The sequence below is a fragment of the Xenopus laevis genome, chromosome 2L, assembly GCF_017654675.1.
Source record: "Xenopus laevis strain J_2021 chromosome 2L, Xenopus_laevis_v10.1, whole genome shotgun sequence".
Classification (NCBI taxonomy): Eukaryota; Metazoa; Chordata; class Amphibia; order Anura; family Pipidae; genus Xenopus; species Xenopus laevis.
The window spans coordinates 125,300,777-125,323,838 of record NC_054373.1 but is presented as its reverse complement, the minus strand read 5'-3'; the positions used below and the strand labels follow the sequence as shown (position 1 = coordinate 125,323,838).

General features: G+C 36.9%; 1 protein-coding gene across 6 annotated transcripts in view; it reads right to left on the bottom strand.

Annotated features, from left to right (window-relative positions):
- tmtc4.L (transmembrane and tetratricopeptide repeat containing 4 L homeolog) overlaps positions 1-22,794 on the bottom strand; it is a 48,077-nt gene extending 25,283 nt beyond the window's left edge. The window contains exons 1-9 of one of the 6 annotated variants that reach the window (XM_018247225.2): positions 22,676-22,794; positions 17,972-18,182; positions 15,756-15,871; positions 13,235-13,451; positions 11,121-11,208; positions 6,938-7,032; positions 5,223-5,315; positions 3,384-3,545; positions 1,831-2,033 (exon numbers count right to left, since the gene is read on the bottom strand). In XM_018247225.2, coding sequence (XP_018102714.1) covers positions 1,831-2,033; positions 3,384-3,545; positions 5,223-5,315; positions 6,938-7,032; positions 11,121-11,208; positions 13,235-13,451; positions 15,756-15,871; positions 17,972-18,130 — 1,133 coding nt within the window. In that variant the 5' untranslated portion in view covers positions 18,131-18,182; positions 22,676-22,794. The other 5 variants (XM_018247221.2, XM_018247220.2, XM_018247224.2 and 2 more) reach the window with 5 other exon arrangements.
- Between the last annotated feature and the right edge of the window lie 268 nt (positions 22,795-23,062).

Genomic DNA, 23,062 nt, shown 5'->3' with positions numbered 1-23,062 from the left:
GGCAGTTTTGGATTTTTAATAAAATTGTTGTGCCATATCATTTTCTAAAGTATAAGGTAATGTTTTGTCAGTCTTTAGAAATGAAATGCTGAAAGAGCAACTAATGCTCCAAGAGAAAATGCCTCTAAAGACTCTCAATTGGTAACAAATTTAGACATAAGTTAAGCCCTTTATTCAACTAATCTAACATGTGGCTTATAATTGGCATTGCCAGCTGAATGCAGTCATATGGCACTGAGATTCGGGTGGACTTCGGTGATAAATCAAGCGACTTTTACATGATAGGGGAACCCCTTTGTGACTGTGTGATGCTGGATGACACATTTATCTATAGATATTTAGAATTGCACCTGCTCTATGATAAATAGGCCCTGCTGTTTTCAAGGAAAGTAAACACTTTTACTGTGATATCTTTTTTTTTCTCTGATGACAGCATCAGTGTAAGCATTAAAAAAATCATTACAAATAATTTTAGGACTAGTGCTTTCAGGATCTGAAAGGTCTTTAGCATTTTGTGGGTAGGGATGATTTAAATCTGAGCTGGAGATAGAATAGATGCTCAGTGTTATGAACCCTTGTGAAATCTATGTGGTTAGTTGATGTCATCAATTTAAACTGGTTGAAATGGCCACATTCCTTGTGGACTCTCAATAAATGTAAAAGGCATATGGAGTGCTCACAGAAAAGTTGGGTTCTCTACAAAAAGAAAACTATACACAGCATTTCCCCTAGCACACCTGCAACTACCCAAATTCCAGCAACTAGGAGAATGATAACTAATGCAAACGGCCTGATATCACAGACTGACAAAATACAAGCCTGAATAGCTTGGAGTACATGCTGTGCAAAATCAGTTTGACAATAAGTATTTGTAGACTATTTAAAAAAATATTTTTAAAAAAACTGGTGACTATTGATTAAAGCATCCCCATAAAAATGACATGATTAGAATATTGACCTGATAAGAAGCCAAGAAGTACAAGGAGATTCTAGTGTAGAAAAAGACTTTAGCTGTGTAAAGCAAAAGCATCTGTGAATGTCATCTGTGCAAAAATGATGAAGGCTAATATGGAAAGAATTAGATATTTTTTGTTCAAGCTGAAGAAACTATATGGTCTGCAGGGGAGAGTCTCGATAAAAGATAAAGAATGATTACAGGTTGTTCGGTGCAGATAAAGGGTTAACAGCATGGATTTATCATTTTTGAAGACTAGACAAGACATTCTCTAACAATCTTGGCTTTCTTTACCAGATGTGAATTTAAAAGGGCAAGAGCACTGTCTGATCACATATTTTAAACCTAAACATTCTTACTTGCTTTTAAGGTGCAGCTTTTAGACATCTAACACACAACTACATGTATACTTTTTTGTACCACCTCTTGTATAGCTCACTCTCAATTAACCCCAGGGAAATTCTCTTTACAAATGTTTGTTGAATTATTCATTCAATTAAATACTTCCCTGAATATTGATTCAAACAAACAGTAGGGAGCAAGTCATAGAAAGACATATACATACATGTAAGAATACTATAAGAATTGTTGGAGGCTGTTTTCTAATGAAATGGTGTGCTTTGAGCACTAGATGCTTTGATACAGTCTGCTCCATCTGTAATACTGTTTTCTCTTAGTTATTTACTTACCTCATAAGAGCTATGAGTCTGACAGCATATTGGCACACAAACACAGAGGAAATCTGCCTCACTGCAATTTCTATTATTTAGAATTGCTTTGAAATGTGGTTTTTTTTTTATAATAAAGGCAAGGCATAAAAGTTAGAGAGAAAAGCTTTCATAGAACCCATTAAAGACCCATCAGGCAAAACTCACCTTCTCTTTTGTGCATTATTTGAGCATACAGCTTGGTACATTAAGCCAAGCAGACAGAACCAAAGAGCTACTAGTGCAATTACTCTCCAGTCACTAAGAGAGTTAATAAGAGGTATGCAGCCCATTGACCAATCAAAGCACAGCCACCAGGGGCACAGCAGCAGCCATCCGTTCAAGGAATAGTAGTAATTATAGTTTATTACCTGCCATTAAATGAGAAAAAAAATGCAATTTCAGATATCAGCTGCAACAAATGATTTGTAAAGACACAGTTATACTGATAAAATTCAATGTGTATTAATTTTTTTAACATGATCTAAGGGTGTTATTTAGTAAAGTTCGAATGCCAAAAACTCGAACAATTCAACTATTATAAAATCTGAATTCTTAGTGGGGAAAAAACCTCAAATTTGTCGATATTTATTAAACCCCAAGGATGGAAAAAGTCTGAATCTGAAAATCAGGCATCTCAGACCTGCCGAGGTCATATATATAAGTCATTGGGAGAGGTCCCTATCTGACTATTTCGGACTTTTCGGAAAAACATCCGATTCAGGAAAAAACGTATTTTTTCGTTTTTGTCCCTGATCCGATTAAATTGTGTTTTTTTAATAATAAATAAGGTCCAATCGTGGTTTCTAGTTTGGGAGGACTTTTTTGATGAAAATAATCAGATACATTCGGACTTTAATAAAAAAAGGCTGTCACTGTCTAAATCCCAATTTCATTTTCTGACATTAAACTTTAACAGAAAAACTGACCTTATGTACAAATCAACATCAGATATAAATCCCATTAAATATGCAATAATATGTCATGTTCATAGAGTATATTTTTTTGCATACTGACATTTATACAGTTTCAGCATTTTGCATAGATCTCAACAGAACAATGCAATATGGATAGCATAGTTATCTATATAGCACAGTTCTGTTGAGGTCTACATGAGATCTAGATCTAAACAAAATGCCTAAACAAAGCATAAAAATGTGGCAGCTCCGATTAACACACCATCTAAATTTATTTATTTATGAGAAGAGTTTTTTAAATCTCTCAGAATGTGAGTTTTTAAATTGGCTGGTTAATGTAATGACCTAAAGTCACATTGGATAGATATTAAATAGTTTTAGCGCCAAAGCAAAACCATGTTTTTCTATGGGTCTGCAATGGAATTGTGGGCCTCTTATAAAATGTTTGAAATGGACTGTCCAAAAGTATTTCCCACATCGTAATATTCATCGGCTAAGAGAGCTCTACAATTCATCTTTTTAAATATACGTAAACAGTGATGCAGCCCTTTCAGTGCAAAATAAATACACAGAAGATTATAAATAGAAGATTAGCTAAATAGCATACAATTTACTGTTACATGCAAGTCAGTTATACTGTAGATAGGTCAGTTGGTAATCTAAATGTATGCTGCTTGGAATCTTTCATGCAAACTCAGGAAACCATTCCTTTGCTGAGATACAGTGCACTCCAGTGGTACAGTGAGCTCTATGCATTCTCTGCATATGAATAAACATTCTGGTGAATAAGTATGTCCAACTTACTCTCACAAGCAGGCTATCTGCAAATGAAGCTGGGTTGTCTACTTCGGTAAAAGCAGGTGGTCCAGTCCCCATTATATGCCAGCGTATGTAAAGCATGCATATACCACCAGACGCCAAAAGGCTGATCCTTGTAAATAGTCCCTTTTTGTCAAATGTATTGTTCTGGACACAAGAAAGATGAAAACAGAGAAACCCTGTTATGTTTTGTGTACACATTTGGCAAAATGTTTCTGCAGTGTGAAGCATATAACTTAGATACAATCCCAAGATTTCATTCTGTAAGAAGCGCCTATCCTTATTAAGACATATGAGATCAGTATTTGTTGGGAGCATGGGGTTTTTTTATGGGAGAACATCCGCATCACCATTTGCAATGTCGGCTGAAGTAGTTTAAAGGTCACTGCCTTTGGAAATTCATTCTCTGCCGTGATCAACAGATAATATTTGGCAGAGAACTTATTTTTGTGGTTTGGCTTTGCTTATATGAGAGCAAAAGGGCTCAAACTAACTGCACACTTGATGAACTATGACACCAATTAAAAGCCATGCCTGGGCACCAACCTTACTAATGATTTTATGCCTGACTGGAAGCAAATTCCACCAACGTTTCCAATATCTAGTGGAATACCTTCCTACAACAGTAAAAATCAAAATAATTATCATTCATCTAAATTCATCTTCTCCCTATACATCTTCTCACTTTTTATCTCTTCACCTTCAAGCCTAGCTCTCCTCACTTTAGACCCTCTCACTATCAAGGCTGTTGGATATTAGACAACATGTATTGTCCCCAACCACCAGGCTGCAGACCATTTGCGGGCTACAGGCACGTCTGGTCTCTGCTGCAGTCTGTAATAGCTGCAAAAACTGCTGTGCCAAGCCCAGGAAGCTTTCTACTGATCGTGATAAGGACCAAAATACGGTTTGGACAGTTTTTTGTTAAGCCTGAAATGCACCCACACACCCCACCAAACCCCCCCCCTCCGAATTTTGTAAAAACTGTCTTGCTTGAAACTGATCTGTGGTGCAAAAAAACATTGTGCTAAAGGGTAAGCAACTTTTGTGTTCCCTGGCTGTTGGATTCTCAGCATTAAATTACCAGCATTTCACTCTAGTCGATAGCACTAGCTTCTTAGGCAGATTTAGAGCACAAAGTATAATCTTGGGGGGTCCCTAAGATTTGGGACCAACAGCAGTGGCTGGGGAGAACCTGCCGGTTTTAGGCAAGTTTTGAGAAGAATAAATCTTTTTCTCCTAGATAGTCCTTGAAACCCAGCCTAAAGGTCAGTTATGGTAGTATTAAATTGTAAACTTATTAGAGGTTCTACCCATATAATCTGCCAAGGGGGACCTGTCTAAATGATCTAGGGTACAATAAAGGGAAGGTAAACAAGGCATGCCAGGCATGATAGAAGCAATAGTTCAACAGCATCTAAGCTAATCAACACTGACAGTGTAAACACTTCCATTCTTTTTTATACCAATATACTGTTAAAATGGGAAGGCTCCTCAGAGTGTGCATGTGTATATTTGTATCAAATGTGTTATTTTGCCCGATTTTAACTCCTACTTCCCTAAGATCTTTCATGAATTCTCATTACCACATCTTGTAGATAGGGTGCATACTACCTTCCACATTCAAAAGGATGAATAATAATTGTTTCAATATGACTTTCGACTGGAACATCAAAATCACACGGCAGAGGAGGAGGTGAGCAAAAAAAAATGCAGCTTCTTTCAAGTATGGCGCTCAGAGACAGACATGACATCACACTGTGCTGTAACTGAAGAGCTAGGCAATGTGCACTGAATTGAGAATGGGAAATTTAATACACTCACCTCTGATGTTTTGTCCCTGCGCAGTACCTTCTGGACACATTCCAGAATGTTTAACTTGTAGATTACAAAGACATCAAATACTGCATTCAAGCCCTAGGAAAGACAATAGTCTTTTTGTTGTTCTTTCATCTCAAGAGCTTGCAAGGAAGATTGTAAAATATTTAAATTTCACACTAATCAAACACGTTTTAAAGAAAAGGGGCAGCTAAGGTTACTTTTAATAAAAATTATTCTTGGGAGCTGTAATAATTGCATAGTTAAATGTAAGCGTAACATACTTTTATCCCCTCTAAATTATTCATCTTGTTTTTAAATGACGAAGACATATTAACTATTGTAACTGAAGAAAAACAAGCTTTGCATGTTAAAAAGTACAACATTTTGTAAACAGTATGAGGGGGGGGGGGTGTGATAACTGTCACTTTCCAGTTACTGCTAAACTATGTAAAACACATAGAATCAATCAATCAGCAGGTACTAAAAGCTAATGGAAATTGTTGTCCAATAACCTAAGCAAGTAAAAAGAATATCCCAGATTATTCTTTTCGTCAATTCAACATCATATCGCGTACATTGCAGCAATGTGCAAAATAAACTGAAGCAATTTATAATTGAGCAGTGTCTACTTAGATTGGTAATGACTTAAATAATAACAAACAATAAAAATGGTGACACTAAATATGCACAACTGAACAAAGGGCATTAAATAGTGGCATCCCAGGGATTCTGGAACATTTTGGCATGATAGAGTTTGATTGGTCTTGGCATACCAGCTACCACACATGAATATGCACCTTCTGGCATTTTTGGCAGATAGCATTTTGAATGTGTATGTTACAGTATACAGAGTTTTCTACAGTTTATTCTTATGCTTATTTGGGGTTTTACATCACAATGGAATTGTGTTATAATGCAGTGTAAAAACAGCACATGGGATAAAGCCCTTTACAATCACAATATGAGGGGTTACCTGGATGTAGGTATGTTTTCTGAGAAATTTTAGCATCATAAAACTTGCGAAACCCACTTTATTTTGCAAATGTATGCACTTGCAAAATAATGAATTACTAGTATGAAATGAGGACAAGGAATGTACAATGATCCATAGCTCTTTTGCAGGTGATAGACAGATATTTATTATACGGACTTTAAAATCCCAGTGGGTGAAAATTGCATCAGGCTGTGTTCCTCTACCACAGGTTCTAAATAGGTCTATACATTGTGATCCAATCTTTATCTTGGAGGACAAAGTATTAAGGTCCCCATAGACGCAAAGATTTCTCTTGCCGAACGACCGATTTTAGCGAAGTCTGACCAATCCTTCGAAATTATCGTGCGGTTAGTGGGATTCGAACATCTTGCGATTTTTCGGCCGACATCTGTCAGGAAATTGATCGGCCAGGTTAAAAAATCTTTGTCGGCCCCAGTGCAATCTATCTATGTTTGCAGGGCCAAGCAGGCAGCTCCCCTTTGTTTTCCTGGCATCAATTTTAGTTGATGGACAATTCTTACGATCGTTCCGAGATAACTGTGGTCTCACGATGATGATCGGATCTTTTAAAAATCTCAACATCTATGGCCAGTTTAAGATTAGCTACAGATGGTCTGAGACTGTGCCAAATGAGCTAATCTTTGGGCTAATTTAACTTGCATAGTCCTTAAATTAAACCCCTGTTCTATTTACGCAACATATTTTTTACTTTACTTTTACTTACCAAAACAGTAATACCTTGTTCTTTGCACAACATGCCAACTGCAGCCAGAAGAATACTAAAGAGCACCCAAAACACAGAAGAATGGCCTGTATTATCTGTAAACAAACAGAATTTGTTAATCATCTAAATATTTAGATTTTAGAATTATATACTATACTATACCCCCCCCCCAAACAATGTAGGTCTCTATAAAAAGATATTGCATAAAACAGCTCACGTGTAAAACCCTGCTTCATGTTAATAAACCCTTTTCATAATAATATACTTTTTTAGTGGTATATGCCATTGGGTAATCATAAATAGAAAATTGCCATTTTAAAAAACAAGGGCCACCCGAGATCGTAGGATTCACGGCGCTCACAAACAAACCACAAATGTTATGTCCCATGAGCCAATTAAAAGACAGAGTTCTGTCTTTTGCTTCCACACTTCTTCCTGTTAAATTAGAATTGCATTATTTCTGGTCAGGTGATCTCTGAGGCAGCACATAGACCATCATGAAATAAATGGTGGTTCAAGGCAAGAGATGTAAAAGGGCAAGATTTACTTAAATATATATTCCAGTTTGGTAAGATTCTTTAATATGCCACGTAATATGATATAAGCTGTTGCTTAAATATTCATTTTGGGGGTAAAGTTTTCCTTTGAGGGTCGAACTGAAAAATTCTAATTTTCTAATTTTTTTATGGTCAAAACTCTCAAATTCGAATTGTGAATTATCCAAACTTGATTTGAGTTTTAATTCGAATTTCAAGATTTATAACACTCTGGCCCTTTAAAAACTCGAATTCGACTATCCGTCACCTAAAACCTGCCCGGTTCATGTATAAGTCAGTGGGAAAGGTCCAGGGACCAATTTAGACATGTTAGTAGCCTTCCAGATATTCAAGTTTTTTTCGGAGATTTTTTTTTTTAGTTTAGTCAATTTCGATTTGAATTTGATTCAAATTCGATTCAAGTTTTTGAAACCCTAAAATTTGTATGAAGATATTCTATTTTTTATTAAGTCTGCGTGTGTGTGTGTGTGTATATATATATATATATATATATATATATATATAAAATATATAGATATATGTATTCATATATATATATATATTCTACAGTCTGGTCATTTCCCTATGGGACCAGACTGTAAATTATATCCTTATAAACGGCACATTCTGACGTCAGAACGCAACGTTTATAACAGGGGGTCCCCGGCCGGCGAATTGGACGCCGACCCCTCTGACCGGACATTTCACACAAAATGTAGATTATAATGCATAATGTACCCCCTACTGAAATTTATAAAGATATTAGAAGTCACCTTGGATTTATGTGACCTTCGGCATTGTGCTTTTATATGGTCACATAACTCCTCGGAGACATAATATCTTTATAAATTACAGTAGGGGGTACATTATCCACTATATACACACACACATACAGTTATGGCATCTGTTATTCGGAAACCTGTTATCCAGAAAGTTCCGAACTACAAGAAGTTAATCTCCCATAGACTCGATTATAATAAAATAATTCCAAATTGTAAAACGTATTTCCTTTTTTTCTTTAAAAATAAAACAGTACCTTGTACTTGATCCCAACTAAGCTATAATTAATCCTTATTGGAAGGATAACAATCCTATTGTATATCGTTTATGTAATGTTTAAATAATTTTTTAGCAGACAAATAGTAATCGATATTACAAAAAGACCCCTTATCTGGAAAAACCCAGGTCCCCGGACACTTATATATACGGTACATACACAGAAATGCTGCAAAAACACTTTTGTATTTAAGCAGCTTTCTTGCTTGTGGTATTTTTTTGTTTATTATTCTCTTGCACTCTATATATATATATATACACACACATGCATGAGTAACAGTGATATGGATGCCACAGCCTGCTCCCTGCAATAATGTTGCCTCCCTTTAATAGATAAGGATGATAACAATATAGGTGGTAGATTATCAATTTGTATATTTTTAAAATCGTCCACAATGGTTTCTTTCCTGAAAAGATTGAAGGAGATGTAATTGCAAACGAAACGCTTCACCACAGACACTGAATAAAACTTTTCAACAATGTTATTCAAATAAGAGTTAATCATTATCCCCCACACTAATCCACATGTAAAACACAAGGGAAACCATTGAGGGTTAAAGGTAGATAAGGTGCCCCCATGCACCATAATACCAATACTACCACTAATACTAATAATAAACAATGCTTCATGCACAAATGAACAAGTATATAGATTTAGTAGTGGCTGCATTCCTTAAAAATGTGCTCAATACTATTTACCATAATCACATTCTGCCAAAGTTTCTGAAAAATAAAATGGTTTATGAACTTAAACTGGAACCCAATGCTACTTCAAAGGCAAAATGACCCGTTTTCTTTACATTTGCATTCTATCCAAAAATACTGCATATACTTAAAAATGCTTTTAGTGCTTTTATTATTTGTGTCCACCGACTTTTATCTTTGTATCTCACAGCAGGAATTTCATTTCCAAATATGAAAGGTCGTAATAGAACACAATCACATTTGTTTGCACAAGTTTTTTCCTGTTATGCATTTAAAGTATTCTTAAATATTAGTGTCAAGAGGGGCTACTTGATATTTAAGTCTCGGCTACCACATGAAGGGAACTAGAACACAGAATAAAATGTCAAGTGGATTCCTGATGTTCAGTAGATCCATAACTATATTGATTAATGGTAAATATACCCACTTCAACAGAGTGATTTAGTTTTTTCTTTTCTCACTGATGTATGAAGGCTTAAACTCTCATGCTTATTTGCATTTTATATATGGGAGATGCCATGGTGTATACAGGTATGGGATCCGTTATCCCATCCAGAAATCTCCGAATTACAGAAAGGCCGTCTCCTATAGGCTCAATTATAATCAAATAATCCAAAAATGATTTCCTTTTTCTCTGTAGCTTGTTCTTGATTCAAACTAAGATATAATTAATCCTTATTGGAAGCAAAATCAACCTATTGGGTTTATTTAGGGGCAGATTTATCAAGGGTCGAATTTCGATTCAAAGTTTTTCCAAAAAAAAAACCCTTTGTCTTTTCAAAGTCCACCAATTGACTCAAAATAGGTTCTAGGAGATCCCCCATAGGCTAAAACAGCAATTTGGCAGATTTTAGATGGCGAATGGTTGAACTCAATTTTTACAGTACATAAATACATTTCAATTTTCAAATTTTTTTCAAATTCAAATCGAATTAGGACTATTTCCTAGTCGAATTACACAAAAATTAGCTTGAAATTCAAATTTTTTTAATCTGAATTTTCAGTTCGACCTTTGATAAATCTGCCCCTAACTAAAAAGAACTTCAAAATTCGAATAAAAAAAGACCAACCGAAATTTATTTTAAAAAAATCTTAGGTTTTTTTTTTGTGGGTGAATAGGCTGTATTCGATCGTTTGAATCAATTCGAAGTATTTAAAAAAAAAAAGACTTTTTTTTTTTTTTTCAAAGTCCACCAATTGGATGTAGAGTTCTAGGAGGTCCCCCATAGGCTAAAACAGCAATACGGCAGGTTTCAGATGGCAAATGGTCAAAGGCGAAGTTTTAAAAAGACAGTAAATGATAAATTTCGATATTTGAATTTTTTCCAAATTCAAATCGAATTTAGACTATTCACTAGTCGAAGTACACAAAAATAGACCTGAAAACTCAAATCGAACTCGATTCAAGTTTTTTCTCCAAAAAAAAAAAAAAATCGAATGTCAGTAAAACAACTCCAGATTGATCCCTGGACCTCTCCCATTAAATAGCAATTTGGCAGGTTTTAGGTGGTGAATAGTTGAATTTGAGTGCCAGAGTATGATAAATCTCAAAAATCGAATTTTTAAAAAAACTCGAATAGAATTTGAATAACTCCCTAGTCAAATTTGACCGTTATGACCATAAAAAAATCTGCCCCCTTAAGGTATGACGATTCAAATTACAGAAAGACCCGTTATCCGGAAAACCCCAGGTCCCAGGCATTCTGGATAACAGGTCCCATACCTGTACCACTTAGCTTTTTCTCCAGAATACATTAGCATTAAAATACTAGTTTTTTTCTGTTTGTATAATGTAGATCACATGTTAAAATTCATTTATACAAAGAAATGATGTTTCAAATAAAGTTCGAATAGTAGAAGGAAACATGATTAACGGATATACTTACTTCCAGGAAGAGCTCTGCAGTATCCAAGAAATGAAAGTACAACACACAATGCGCACAGTAAATCTGCTCTACCAACAATCCCTGCAACCTTAAAATAAACAGCACATCATTAACCCGCCACATATAAAAAGTAATATAAATAGTCATGCTATGTTTCTATTATTAATTTGTTTCATATATATTTTGTAACCACTTCAAAAGTTATTAAGATACCTCTCTCAAAGCATTGTTATTCTTAACCCCACTGAGCAGCTGTCATACTGAGACTTCATTTATGCCACAAGTGACTGAATTCCTGCAGGAGTATCACTATGGTGACATAGTTTTAAATTATTTCTCTGTATCAACTATGCGCGCAAAAAAAAAAAAAAAAAATGGTTATTCCTACAAATGCCATGCTTGCTTTTCCCATTAGCAGATACTATTGGCAGAACCCACAATCTGGGCCCCCTATTGACTTCCCTTATGGGGATTATTACATTAGAGGAGGAAGGAGATTAAGTTGATAGTCACCAACCTGTCTAAAAGCAATGAATTCTTATGGAAGATGAAAAGAACAAACTAAAATTGTCAGGCTCCACTAGGCCAGGGACTCATGCCAATAGATACAGGATCTAATTTTAATGAATAAACAAGTAAAAAACCTGGCAAATATCTTTGTGTTAAATACATAATAATAAATTGTCATTAATGCAAGGGGACTACATTATTTCCACGAAACAAAAATGAATATCACAGTGGCCTGCCTTTAGACCAATTGTTTGTTTGAATGTGTTAATATCACTTTAGAGTCACAGCAAAATGTTATAGTTCTTAGTTTTCTGTTTAGATTTGTGTGAATAAAATAATGATGTCTAATTATATTTTTGATATAGTATTTCTTTATTCTAAACAGCCATTGCTTGCTTCTGGCCCAAATTATAGAGCTGATTTATCAAAATGTGACAGAGCTCACCGCAGAAAAATTCAGCCGCTTTCTATTCATTCCAATGGGATTTATCAATAGGTGAATTGAGGTCACCATTTGATAACTACCCTTCTTAAAATTCCATAGGAATGAATAGAAAGTGGGTAAATTTTTTGCCCCGTGTTTCCATAAACTCTAATGTCAGTGTAGGTTTCAGAGTAACACTCTCACTATAGGATGGATTAGAGCAAAGGTTATGTATCCAATGCCTTTTGCAATAAAACTTTTTAGGAATGCACCGAATCCAGGATTCGGCCAAATCCTTCTGCCCGGCCGAACCAAATCTGAATTTGCATATGCAAATTAGGGGCAGGGAGGGAAATTGAGTGACTTTTTGTCACAAAACAAGGAAGTAAAAATGTTTTCCCCTTCCCACCCCTAATTTGCATATGCAAATTACGATTTGAGGGTTCGGTAATCGTCCGAATCTTTTGCGAAGGATTCGGGGGTTCGTCCGAATCCAAAATAGTGGATTCGGTGAATCCCTAAAACATTTGTTCAAGCATATTTAGCTAATTATAAGGCTATAAAAAACCCTCAGTGGTATCTTCCACTCTACTGTAGTTGTAATATGTATGAGCTTGAATAAGCTTCTCATTCACTTTCAAAACCTGCCATGCTGCTTATAAATGTAGGACCCTAGCAACCAGATAACTGATTAAATTCAAAGTTTGAACATCACAAGCTAAAAACCTAAACCAAAGTATTCTTTTATAATAAGAATAAACAGTGATCAACCTATTTTTTTTTTAAAAATGCTATTTTAAAGACAATTCAGTAATATAATACAGGTATGGGACCTGTTATCCAAAATGCTTGGGACCTGGGGTTTTCCAGATAACGGATCTTTCCATTATTTGGATCTCCATAGTTTACAAAAAATCATGTAAACCCAATAGGCTGGCTTTGCCTTTAATAAGGATTAATTATAGCTTAGTTTGGATCAAGTATAAGGTGCTGTTTTATTATTACAGAGAAGAAGGAAATCATTTTTAAAAATTTGGATTATTTGGATAAAATGGAGCCTATTAAGCCGGCCTTTCTGTAACCTGCAGCCTTCTGGATAATGGAACCCATACCTATAATAATAAATTACCAGCACTAGAAAGTCATGCAATTCAAAACTGAAACAATGGAGATTACTTACACATTCAGTATGTACTGGGTGCACAGCAAAGAGCAAAGCAGCTAGAAGTGATGCTTTTGGGGTGCAGGTTATCTTTTTGCCTTTATGATTGCATGACATTCCCCCAAATAGCAATGAGAAAACATCAAGCATCAGGACAGAGACTAAACAATGCAAAACAATATTGACGACATGAAATCCCACTGGGTGCAATCCTCCCGCTATATTGTAATTAATTCTGAAAAAAAGACACAAAGACCACATATTTAAAATAACCACAACATGCAAACAACACACAGTTGCTAAAAGCTCCTCAAGTCCATAGACAGACCTTTTACAAAAGATTTTTTAAGGTTTCAGATTTTTCAGCAGACCAGTGGCACTGGGAGCACTTTGCTATTTCTTTTTTGACCAGAGAGCTAGCCTCAGCTTTTGTTTTAACTTCATACACTGTAATCTTTTAAAGAGAAGAACAAGAAAAGGGCAGAAAAGAAACAACCATGCGCATCACGCAATATCATGCACAATTACACTGTGCAAGCATTATATGAAGCACTTACAGCTATAGATGAAGAAACAGCACAGTGTGCCAGGAAATCAAACACTGGATAACAAGTTAGTTCCCTCTCTGTAAACTGAAACTAACAAATTGACATAAAAAGGTTCCCAGAAGCTTCACCTGGTCGGTGCCACTGTTTCTCAATCTGTATAGAATAGATCATCTGGGAGAGAAGTAAAGATGATTCAACTAAAAGAGGGAATTAGAGCTTGAACAGTATCATACTGCAAAGTTTGTTTGTCTGAGAAGGAAAGATACTAAGTTTTTGAGTGTGCTGTAAGTCCAAACAGTTATGTAACATAATAAATATTTGGGAGCAGAAGTATAGTTTTTATAACAGATACTGTAGCTGTTTTACTTTACTGCTATGTAGGGATATTTAGGGTGGGCTGCTGAGCTAAGTGGATTGACCACAACATACCTCAACTCACAACTAGCACAAATAGCAAACGATCACAAAGAAAAACCTTATTTGCATACTGAAAGCACTGAATTTAGGGATAAACAAGCTAGTTCCAGCTTCACTGCAATTTCCTGACAAATTCTGTTCTAGGTCTGATTTTGACCATAAGGGAAGCCGATACAGGGAATCTGCTCAAATATTTTGTATTTGATCTAGAAACATGTGAAAAGAGAGGGTTCCTTTCAATGATACATGGAGCCTGTGTTGCAATGTAATTTTCTAATCATTTGAGAAGGGTAGTATCAATTTATATATTATATGTATTAGGGCATATGGCTGATATGTCAATCCTCACAGTTTGTGGCAACTGTCTGTTAAGAGAGGGAATGCGTTATGAATATTTGTTTTAAATAAGGATTTAGAACTATTAGGGTAAGGTCACACTGGGAGATTCGGGGAGATTTATTTGGGGCGACTAATCTCCCCGAACTGCTTCCCCCTTTCTTCCGCCTGCTAGAATGAAAAATCGCCTGCGGCATGGCATTCGCGGCGATTCGTTTTTCGAAGTCACCCGAAGTTTCCTCATGAGGCAACTTCGGAAAACGAAGTGCCGCGAGTGCCATGTCACAGGCAATTTTTCATTCTAGCAGGCGAAAGACAGGGGGAAATAACTAAATCTCCCCGAATCTCCCAGTGTGACCTTACCCATAGGTAAACTTGGTGTAAGGAGTGATGGCTTGCAGAAAAAAGTCCTAAACTGTGATCAGGTATTACGGTTCATCACACTGGCTAACAGAGAATAGCCTTTCATTACAATTGCCGTACAATTTTAGTCTCCATCACTCAAACAGGACATTATTGTATTAGAGAGGGTACAGAGGAGGGCTACTAAGCTGGTAAAAGGTATGGAAAATCTTAGCTATGAGGAAAGACTGGCCAAATTGGGGATGTTCACGCTGGAGAAGAGGCGCTTAAGGGGTGATATGATAAATATGTATAAATATATAAGGGGATCATATAATAATCTCTCTAATGCTTTATTTACCAGTAGGTCTTTCCAGCTGACACAAGGTCACCCATTCCGATTAGAAGAAAAGAGGTTCCACCTAAATATTCGGAAGGGGTTTTTTACAGTGAGAGCTGTGAAGATGTGGAATTCTCTCCCTGAATCAGTTGTACTGGCTGATACATTAGATAGCTTTAAGACGGGGTTGGATGGCTTTATAGCAAGTGAGGGAATACAGGGTTATAGAAGATAGCTCATAGTACAAGTTGATCCAGGGACTAGTTCGATTGCCATTTTGGAGTCAGGAAGGAATTTTTTCCCCCTCTGAGGGAAATTGGAGAGGCTTCAGATGAGTTTTTTGTCTTCCTCTGGATCAAATAGCAGTTAGGCAGATATAATAAAAAAAAAAAAAAAGGTTGAACTTGATAGACGTGTGTCTTTTTTCAACCTTACTTACTATGTTACTATGTTACTTCAGAAATAAAAATATAAAGACTTAAGCCACAACTTAAAAAGAGCATACTATTTGTCATGAGCTATAAAGGTATTCCAGAGATTAATAAAAAAATCTCACCTGAATGTGAACACTGTGAGAGGTCTGTAGGATTTGTGACTGGTATTGCTATTAAGTTTTGTACCCCAGAAATCATGTAGCCACAGATCAGCGACTGGAGTCTCTCCTCTGATGTCCTAAAAATGACACACATACAATGACAAAAAAAAGAAGAAATACATCCATAAAAAATTAAAGAGCATGAACTAAGAGCTTTATCTTTTTAGGGTCATTGTCTTGTTGGAATATCCAACCCCTGCGTAACTTCAACTTTGTGTGATGCTTGAACATTATCCTGAAGAATTTGTTGATATTGGGTTGAATTCATCCGACCCTCGACTTTAACAAGGGCCCCAGTCCCTGAACTAGCCCCACAGCCCCACAGCCCCACAGCATCATGGAACCTCCACCAAATTTGACAGTAGGCAGCAGGTGTTTTTCTTGGAATGCGGTGTTCTTCTTCCGCCATGCAAATCGCTTTTTGTTATGACCAAATAACTACAATTTTGTCTCATCAGTCCAAAGCACTTTGTTCCAAAATGACTGTGGCTTGTCTAAATGAGCTTTTGCATACAACAAGTGACTCCGTTTGTGGCATGAGTGCAGAAAGGGCTTCTTTCTCATCACCCTGCCATGACAAAGGGGCGTGCCCCGAAACGATAAAACTGCATTATTAAAATTGCAAGGGCTTGCCCTGCTGAACAAACTCCTGTGTGCCGGTGATCTTTCCACGTACCTTGATTGGTTGGTTGCTGATTCCCCTACCGCCGAGCACCAGGAAGCTCTGCTCCGGTTTTGTTATGCGTGCGGTTTCTCCAAATTGGCTTGGTCATCACCCTGCCATAAAGATGTTTTTTGTGCAAATTGCGCTGAACTGTAGAACGATGTACAGATACACCATCTGCAGCAAGATGTTCTTGCAGGTCTTTGGAGGCGATCTTTGGGTTGTCTGTAACCATTCTCACAATTCTCTGCATATGGCGCTCCTGTATTTTTCTTGGCCTGCCAGACCTGGGTTTTACAGCAACTGTGCCTGTGGCTTTCCATTTCCTGATTACATTCCTTACAGTTGAAACTGACAGTTTAAACCTGAGAAAGCTTTTTGTAACTTCCCCTAAACCATGATACTGAACAATCTTTGTTTTCAGATCTTTTGAGAGTTGCTTTGAGGATTCCATGCGGTCACTCTTCAGAGGAGAGTCAAACAGAAGCACAACTTGCAATTGGCCACCTTAAATACCTTTTCTCATGATTGGACACACCTGCCTATGAAGTTCAAGGCTTAACAAGCTAATCCAACCAATTTGGTGTTGCCAGTAATCAGTATTGAAAAGTTACATGCATTCAAATTAGCAAAATGACAAGGGTACCCAAATTTTTGCTCAGCCAGTTTTTCACATTTGATTTAAATTCATATAACTGAATAATGCTTCACTAAAAAATCTTTGTTCAGAAAACACCCCAGTACTCAGATGTTCCTGGGAAATTAAAAGACATACCACTGTTATATTTTTTGTTGAAAGTGGAATAAATTATTATGCAGGCTGAGACGGGTTCCCAAACTTTTTCATTTGACTATACCGTGCCTTTTTTAGTGACATGTGCACACACATTTTACAGCAATATGTGTATGTCACTAGAGAGTGTATTCTGTAGTGATTTCCATTCCTTTTAAATGGCTAGGGTCATTACCATTAGGGTTAAGCATTAACATGGCAGAACATTTGCCCTCATCTCACAAGCCATAGTGGCGTAACCAATCAGAATTTAGATTTTACTAAATGATGAAAGCAATCAACAAAGCTGTTTGCGATGAGGGGCCGAAAAGTGAAAGTGTTTACACCATGCATTTAATATTATATATGATGTGTTTTTGCTTGAAAATTTTCATGGTGTTTTTCAGTGAATGAGTAAAAAACTGGCAGTGACTCTGCTTACTACACAAAAATGTACTAGTTTCTAAATTACATTTATTTTGGATGAGCTTGTATTCATGACAACATATCATGTATTTATGAAATTACATTGAACAGATAGATTAAATACAAAATACTACTGATGAGTGATAAAGGTAAAGAGGGCCCTTGCTCAAAACAGCTTATTTTAGGCTAAATAACTGGTTTTTGTAGTTGAAACATATTTAATTTTACATGCATCTAAATTTGTGTACTTATTAACCTAAAAAATACTTTTCTAGGAATGAAGATCTTAAATAATGCATAATTATTAACATCTACCTTATTATTGATGATGGCTTCCGAGTCATCAAACACAAAACGCCCATTGTAGCTGTTAGCGAAGCACACAAATGCTAATATTCCTACTAGACATTTGGCAAAGAAGGGGGAGAGAGAAAACAATGGGAGTTCAAGTTCCAAAGAATCTGCTTGTGCCATTTTAATGGTTCATACTCAGTTATATATGTCAGCATTCCGTATAGATGCAAACCTGAAAGACAATACAAAAACGATTATGTTGATCTGTAAGGCTAGAAGAATCCATAAAAAAAATTTAATATCTGAAAAAATAATCCCATATTTCTTTACCTATTACAGTTAAAAATGCATTTACTTATTTTTGGTTTTCAATGCTGTTCCCCTGGAGAAAGTGGTGGACAACCTTCTTACCTTCTACTTTTATGAACAGATAGGTACCATTTTGCAAGGATTAGTCTAGGCTACATGAGTACAAAGCATGTCTCTCACCTTTCTCACTTATTTGAATAGAATAATGCTAGGCTAATAATTAAGGAAGATAAGGGCTTTCACTGCCCTGACTGACTGCATTGGAGGAGAACAGCACTAGTGGCAATAGTGACTTGTGGGAAAGACCTTTGTGTAAACCTCAACTTTAATAGAGAAATCCGCTAAAAATCACGACAGAAAAAATAAATAAAGCTTTCCATAAATAAGCAATCTTTAATATAAGTTTTGCAAAACCATGAAATTATTTAACTTCTCTTCTGCCAATAGAATATGCTTTGGCCTATTAGAATTGACATAGTGAAACATGCTTTCTTTTTGTGAATTCGATTCAAGTAAAATGTTTTTGTGCTATGAACAAATTGTTTGTAATATATAATATGCACGTGCTCATGAATTATTTGACTCATTTGACTAATTTCCAGAAACATAGAAATAAAACAAAGGCATGTTATTCATGCACATAAAAGCACTTATAATAATGAATTCTGAATAATGATGAAATAAATTCTCTCTGTGTTCTCTTAAGCTTTTCAGAGAAAAATGTGACTCTGGAACTTCAAAGGTTAAACCACAGATGCATTTATTAAGCCAAGGAATAATGGTGCACATGATAACTACCATACCACGAGACCTGCATCCATTAGATAGCTATAACAGCAGGTTTTATTGATGACAAATACAATAGCTCAAGTTTACAAGCGCAGAAACTCACTACAGTCCACAGAAGCGTTGCCAGTGTTCTGGCTTTTGTTCAATAAACTACTGCTGCTGCAGCCGTCTTTGTTTTATCCACCTCTGCTTGCAGCTGCTGCCTGATGGTGGGAGCTGGATCCGTGCCTGCATCACAGAGGTACAGGGACGGGAAGGCTTGGAAATGACAAAGAAAATGCTACACCCACTAATGGGCTCTAGCTGTTTACTCTGCCTCGTAACACCAACAGCTCTCATAAAGGCTTATACAAAGGCACATTCCATTGGTTTGTTCACACAACAAAGGCTTGATTGGTCTTTTGTAATCCACCGTCTCATTGGCTGCTGTCACAGTAGCCTTCCTTTCACTGTACCGAGAGCTTTTCTCTGTCATTATCAGCAGCAAAATGCATTATTCTGCTTCTATAGAGGATAATTCTTACTTTCTACGGGATAATAATAATGATTGATACTGTCCAGTATATACCATGTCATTTGCTTTTAGCTCCAAAAAAAAAAAAAAACTGTACCAGAATTAACTTCATAACAACCACGATAGAATGATCATTTGAAAACATTACAGCAATAAAGCAGGGCATGACAGAACATTTTCATTACAAATAAAACAAAAGCAACACTAGAAACTGAAAGAGTTGCTAATAAAATATAACACAAATGTGCCCAGTTATAGACAATAACATATTGTACCTGTGTCCCTTGTTTGATTGTTCAAATAAAAAGCACTAAAATAAATGGGTCATACAAGAAATACATCCTGATGTAATGGAACTTTAAATGGGCTCCTATCTACATTCCTGGAGTAATGGAACTTTAAATGGGCTCCTATCTAAACAATTCTTAAAGCGATACTGGCACATTCCTATAAAAATCATAGGAACGTGTATCAGAGAGGTGCTGCATGCTAAATATTTACATCCGAAAGCCCCCCTCCCCAGCCCTGCAATCCTTCATGGAGCCGACCCTCCGACACTGTTAATGGATCTTTTGTGGTTGTTTCAGTCAAGCTGGGCTGGGGGAAGCTGTTTATATATTAAAAAGTCCTGTTTTCATTTGTAATTAGCCTATGGAAGGATCACGTCGCCCCCAGCCCAGCGTCACTGAAACAATCGGAAAGAAGATCCATTTGGATGTAAATATTTATCATGCAGCCCCTCTTTGATGTATCAGTATCACTTTAATTTGTCATTTATTTGCTTTTTTTTAATAAGACGGTACCTTGTAATTAAGCTACCACAAACCCCTACTGATGGCAAAACAATCCAATCTTTTATTATTATTTTTTTTAATAGCCTTTGTGCCCGGTTCTCCAAATTATCTCAAAGTACCTGCCAAATAATGCATGCAGCAAATTAGTCAAATATATTATATATTATAACTATAGTTTAGGTACTTTCCATGGGAAAAATAAATCAGCAAATAAATAAAACACGAGTGGCTACCAAAGCTGTCTCCATTTCTGCTTGTACACATATGTACTAGCAGATGTGTTTTGTCTCTGATTTCTGACACTACATGCTTTAGAATACTAGACTGTCATTATGCATGTCTCTGTAAAATCTGGCCAGCGTTCAAATATATCCTTGCACATACTACCCTGACATTAATTGCAACACCTACCACCCGACATGCTAAAACATAAGAACACTTTTGTTATAGCTGACTTAATTTATTCACTTCCCAGTGCATTTTAGCACTGAATATGGTTGGACAGATTTAAACTATGTCTCTCTCTAGGACAAGGTGCTTAGGCTATTCGCAAGTTAATTATTTTCACAAGGCACCACATAAGGTATCTCCTGCCATATTTGTACCTAGGAGGTTGGATCTCTCCTGTGACACACACAAATCGCCTGAAACATTCAGCCATCTCAATGTGGCTTGTTATATTGGTCCCAAGTCAACTGATTCTGTTCTAACACTACATGGTACTTCTATACTTAATGATAATTTATAAAATGTATATTCATTTCAAGCAGTAAGACACCACGTTGAACTGCCACATTTGATCAGGACTGGAAGTCTAAGGGAAAGACAACCAAAATAACCATCCCATCGTACCAGTAAATGTTTTGGTCCTACTCCTGAAAAAGAAACGGAATGTCCTGTTTTCTGTTCATAAAGAATCTATGGAATAACTTTATAAAGCACATGTAAAATCATATAAAATCAACAAAAATTAGTTAACTTTATAATGTGCACAAATTCACTATAATAATTTGCTGTTTAAAAAATAACATAGATGCCAAAACCAAATCAATCTGCATGAATATGGATTATTAATCAAATGGCCATACATGGGCCTATATTGCTATTAAACTGCCCATTCTTGACCACATCGACTTTCCACTGGCTTGTGTATGGGAACCAAAGAATCCCCATCAAATCAAGTCTTGTGCAGAAAATGCCATCAGTCATGGAATTCCTTGGTCCAAAGGTGGTGGCTAATATTACCAATGCAATCACTGGCCCAAGAGTCAAACTTCAGAACAGCCTGACTCTGCCCATAATGGGGGCAACCGTGACAAAGAAGCTGATCATTACCTGTACTATTATCTTTAGTCACAAAAGATGTGGATTGTGTGGTTTTAATAGATGATATTATAGCACTAATCCTGATTTAGCTGCTGCCTCATTGTGTCAAACATCCAACATGTCCATACTAACAGCCAGAGAACCACTTACTGCAATATGCACTGATGTCATTGGCCACAGGACACACACACGTCACATGTCACACGTCACACAGCAAAATGATGGTAAATGTGCCAGTTTAGGTACTTGGAGGAACTCAGCACATGCCCACGCCAGTGTAAATGAATGAGCACTAATAAGCATGAAGTTGCTGAACGTTTAAACAATGCAAGATGAACATAGGTAAGGATACATCGGTGTAACGTCATAATCCTGTACAAACTCAGATGACCTGCACTTACTACTCCATCCATTGCCCAATCTGTGCCCGTGCCATCCCCACGCTCACTCACATCGCGAGCACCTCCCACAGCTCGACCCCGCCCTCTCTTCCTGAGCGGACAAACAGAACTAACCGTGAGTGTCTGCGCATTCCACAAACCTTCCTTCCCCGCTCAGGAACAGGCTGACGCACGGGTCAAACTTGGCCTCGCTGTGCCTCAGACGGCTCTAGGCGTGTATGCCGCAGGTATCCACTGCACAACTTCCATATCGCCTCCACAGCCGGAGAATGCTGGGAATTTAGCTCAGCGATCGTGGGAAAGTTGCCGTTTGAACTTCAAGCCGTAGTGACACAATATTGAACACAGACAGGAGTCCCTGTCACCCACCCCGCGCCATTATCTTCCAGACCCAAGTTTTGAATAAATATAAAATGATGTTGATACGATATGAGATGACTCATAATTTCACTGACACGTCAATGTTGTGGCTAGTGGGCCAAAAATGAAATGTAAAGCCGCTGTGTTGGATCACTGGCGTAGTAGCAGCAGCAGACAAAATACTTAACTATATGGTTTCTTAACTGGATAACTACAAGTACTACTGACTTACACGAGGGTGTTTAAGCCATTTGGGCTCCTTCACTTAACAACAATCCACTGCACATATGGGCCCTGCTTAAACAGGCATTAAAGGACAAGTACATTCAAAGAGCAAGCGATCTAGCCCCTGGATAAGTCGGGAGCACTAAGATTGTTTGCTACTTTTGCAAGTGGCTAAACAGGAGCAGATAACATTGGGGGTGGGGCAGTGACGTTGGGGTGGGCATGATGACATCAGAGGCGGGCACAATGATGTCAGTGGTGTTATGAAGCCGGGGCAGGGATTTATGTCCAGTTCTCAATGTTTTAAAGCGGACAGAAAGTTTTGAACACATACAACTTAGAGTTGCCACCTTTTCTGTTGGCTAAACCCGAACATGGGGGGGGGCAGGGCAGA